Source organism: Haliaeetus leucocephalus, unplaced genomic scaffold (genome assembly GCF_000737465.1).
Source record: "Haliaeetus leucocephalus isolate CR32 unplaced genomic scaffold, Haliaeetus_leucocephalus-4.0 Scaffold310, whole genome shotgun sequence".
NCBI classification, from domain to species: domain Eukaryota; kingdom Metazoa; phylum Chordata; class Aves; order Accipitriformes; family Accipitridae; genus Haliaeetus; species Haliaeetus leucocephalus.
In genome coordinates, this window is record NW_010972746.1 from 830 (window position 1) to 4,878 (window position 4,049).

Sequence of the window (4,049 nt, forward strand, 5' to 3'; positions counted from 1 at the left end):
CCTCTGCGCTCCTGTCCCTTGGGAGGGCCCCCTCCCCGGGTCCCTATGTCCCCCAGGGAGAGCCCCCTCCTCTGCCTCCCTCGTCCCGGGGAGAGTCCCCTCCCCTGGTTCCTAAGCCCCCCAGGGGAAGCCCCCTCCTCTGTCCCCTTGTCCTCGAGCAGAGCCCCCTCCCCTGGTCCGTAAGCCCCCCCAGGCAAAGCCCCCTCCTCCGCCTCCCTGCCTCAGTTTCCCCTCACACAACAGCTCCGTCCGTCTCCTCGGGATCCTCTGTGCCAGCTGCACCCAGGATTTCAGCCCGGGGTGCCTCCTCATCGGGACCATCAAAGCCCCGAGCAGGTCTGAGCATGGGGAGACCCCCCCCTCCCTTTACCCCTTAGCACCCCATTTTCCCCCTAGGGCAGGTCCTGGACAGTGTTGAGGCCCAGCGGGGTCCAGGCACCCCACGTCAGGTCGGTGGAGGGTCCGGCACGGGTAGGAGCAGCAGCTCGGGCCTCGCATGGGAAGCCTGAGCTGGGGAAATATTCCCTGTTTTGATATAATTGACTGTTTCTGTTTTTCCAGACTCTGCCATAATCTGCTCCTGGCGCAAGGGAGGCGAGCGTGCCGGCTCGGTGCGTGGGAACCCGCCCGTCTAAAGGAGGTAACCTCCCCTGGGAAGAGCTATCAGTTCCCAAAACGGATATACGGTTCTCTATAGGGGAGCTCGGCAGAGAGTTTATGACTGCACTCTTTGCGGGGGGGGGGGGCTCTGCCTTCCCAGTCAGACCATCTGCTGGGATGGGGGACCTGAACTGGTAAGGGGGAGCTGGGGAGGGGAAGGGACCAGGGGCCTGCCCCGAGCTGGTTTGGCACACCAGGAGCATCCTGTTAGAAATTATCTAAAACCAAATTAAAACGGCCTGCAGGAACAATCCAGAAAGCCCCGGCGCTGTCCTCTGTGATGAGGAGGGCTCAGACAAGAGGCTGAGGTGCAGAAACAGCCCCCCAGGCGGGGGCGGGGGGCTTGGCCATAACACCACACTGGGCTGCAGCCCGCTGGATGTTGCGGGCAGCCCTGCCTGTACCGCTGCCCTGCCATCACCATGGCTGCTGTGTGCCGTGGGGCTGTCCTGGGATCCCTGGCGATCTCATTATAGCGTTAACGAGCCAGATGAGGGACGGATGCTCAGGGAAGCAGAGGCACGCTGCAGCCTGGGCTCCGATGGAGCTGTGGCTTCTGGATGAATCCCCCCCAGAGCTGTGTCACCTGCGCCTGGGTCAGCAGAGCCTGGAGCAGCCTGGCCTGCCGGCAGCTGATCCCAGCCCCCCCCCCACCCCCGCTCTCCCTCCTGAAACTGCAGGGTTTTTATCTCGGAAATCTCGTTGGGAATCTGGTAATCGACTCGCTGAGCGCAGCAAGGGATTTAATTACCCTTTCCCAGAGAGGGGAAGAGGAAGGGAAACAGCCGCTGGCCTCTCTGCAGCCTCCCACCCCACTCCTCCCTCCGCATCGCTGGGGACCGGCAAAACCACGCCGGTGGCTCCGTGCCACCGCGGGACCCTGGCTCCCTCCCTTCCTTGCCATCCCTCTCCCCGCCAGCAGCTCCCGCAGGGCAGCTCTGTCGTTTCGGAGCCAAACGGTTGAGTTCAGGTTACGGTAATGCCGTCGGGTTCAAATAACCCAGGGGACACAAATCTTCCCCCCCGACCTGCTGCGGTTGTGCCTGGGGGGGTGTAGTGGGGACAGACCCCCCCTCCCTCCCCGTTTTGGGGACGTGCTGCTGCTGGTACTCGGCTCCCCCCCTCCCTGTTGCGGGAAAGTGGGGGGCTGGGGACCAGCATCCTGGTCACAGTTCGGCTGTGTCTGAAACCGGCCGCGTCTCTTCCCAGCTGGTCCAAAATTGGAACAGGGACAGGTTTGGGAAATGCCGTCCCACCCGGGAGGTGGCTGCAACTGAGTTTTGGTGCTCAGTCACCCACGGGGACCCAGGAGTGGGGTTGGTGTGTCGTGTCCCCCCCCGGTGACCCCGGGACATTCCGGTGGTGCCGTGAGCCCTGGGGCTGGACGGGAGGGTCGGTGCTGGCCACGCCGGTGCTGCAGTGACCGGAGCTGTGACAATCCGCATCTTCTCCTTCCCTTTCCCAGCTGGAAGATGGATGTGGTGCATCCCGGCCGGACCGAGCCCCTGGCCCCACGGCAGCCGGAGGTGCAGGAACGACCGAACCGGCGGATGGTGGATCGGCTGAGCCCAGAGCTCCGGATGGAGAAATACATCCTACTGAGCATGGACGGGAAGCTGCTGGGACCAGAGCTGAGCCGGATCCGGAGCGGTAGGGATGCCAGGAGGGAGGGTTTCCCCCTGGGAAAGGTTGGGGGCAGTCCCCCAGTTCAGGCTCTGGGGTTGCGGGGGTCAGCTCTCACCCTGCCTGGATTTGGAAGGTCCCTGTCACCCCGAAATCCAGGCACCGCTGCCCTGGGAGCATGGCGTGGCGCTGCCGCCGGGTGTTTTTTGGGGTGCCGCAGGATTCTCCACTCCCTGAATCGCGAGAGGAGCCCCGGCGGGAGTCTGGGGGGCTGGCCAGGGGCTGACGGTGCCTCCCCCCCGACTCCGCCACCTCTCCCTGCCCCAGAGATGGCTCTGCCGCTGGAACGCCCGGACTCTGACCTACCCCAGGACCTGCCCTCTGGCTACCTCTGCCGCCAGCGCCGTTCCCTGCCCACCTTCCCGCTGCCCCCCGGCCCCCAGACCCCCGCCGAGCTCAGGTAGGTGATGCCGACGGCACCTCCCGGCGACGGGGTCCCGGCGATGGCTGCCCGTGCCCCCTGCCCCTGACACCCTCCCCGTCTTTTCCAGGAGCAGCTCGGACGTTCTCTGCGCTGGCCGGTTCCCGGCGGGACTCAGCCGGTTGGTGACTGGTATGCAGACCCCGGTCTCGCCGCGACGCCGGGGCAGCCCGCCGGCACCGGAGAGCGGCTGGGGAGGCGTGGGGCGGTGAGGGGAGCCCCCTCCCCGCTCCGTGCGGGGCGAGGGTGTGAAATAAAGACACCCCCCCTCCTTCAAGGCGACTGCCGTGGCCGGGCTTTTGGTGCTGGGGGGTCCCCCGGGGGGCGAGGGGGGGGGGGTGGGTCCGGTCCCGGGGCCTCGCCTCGAGGGCTGCTGCCGGCAGCGTGCGCGTCTACACTGGGTTCTACGGTCACTGGGCTGTGCCCGGGAAGGGCGGGGGAAAGACCAAAGCAGCCAATCGGTTGGCAGGGATTGTTGATCGGCATCCGGCTAGGCGAATCGCGAGAGGGGTTTTTTCCCCCCCTCCCCGCCCGGCTTCCCTCCGAGTCGCTTCTTCGGCTGGGTTGGTCGATCTGGGGGAGTGGCGGGTGCGCTGTCCAATGAAAGGGAGGGCGGGTGGGGAGAGGCGAATGAACTCGTCGGTCTCCTTCGGGTGGTGATTCGCTAGCTTTCCGGAGCGGCAGTCGTCTCTGCCAATGAAATGGCAGGAGCCCTGTCGGGGGCCGGGAGCTACAGCGGCACCGCCTCAGCTGACAGGCCAGCTCCACCTCCCATTGGCTGCTAGGGATGAGCGGCGCGGTGGGCGGCCAATGGAGCGGTAGAGAAGGGGCGTGGCTTCCCCTCTCCCACCCTCCCTGCCGACTGACAGCCCGCTGCTCCGCTCCGCTCGGCTAGTTCCTCTGATGGGCGGCCGAGCCGGCCAATGGCCGCGCGGCCTGAAGGGAACGGGGCGGGCCCGGCGGAGCGGCGCCCCGGGGGTGTCGCCAGTGCCGGATGAGGAGACTCGGAGGGGAAGTTTGGTCGCCGCCGCCGCCGCGGGCCCTGTGAGGAGGAGCCGCCGCCGGGAGAGCGGGAGCGTGGTCCCGTCCCCTCCTCCCCTCCCCGCGCCGCCATGGGGAACCGGGGCATGGAGGAGCTGATCCCGCTGGTGAACAAGCTGCAGGACGCGTTCAGCTCCATCGGGCAGAGCTGCCACCTCGACCTGCCGCAGATCGCCGTGGTGGGCGGGCAGAGCGCGGGCAAGAGCTCGGTGCTGGAGAACTTCGTGGGCCGGTGAGTCGCGGG

The 4,049-nt window shown here is 66.8% G+C and overlaps 1 protein-coding gene across 6 annotated transcripts in view; it reads left to right on the forward strand.

Moving 5' to 3' along the window:
* Window positions 1–3,743: 3,743 nt before the first annotated feature.
* DNM2 (dynamin 2) overlaps window positions 3,744–4,049 on the forward strand; it is a 33,579-nt gene continuing 33,273 nt past the window's right edge. For all 6 annotated transcript variants that reach the window (XM_010571192.1, XM_010571193.1, XM_010571195.1 and 3 more), the window contains exon 1: window positions 3,744–4,037. In XM_010571192.1, coding sequence (XP_010569494.1) covers window positions 3,877–4,037 — 161 coding nt within the window. In that variant the 5' untranslated portion in view covers window positions 3,744–3,876. The remainder of the gene's footprint in view (window positions 4,038–4,049) is intronic.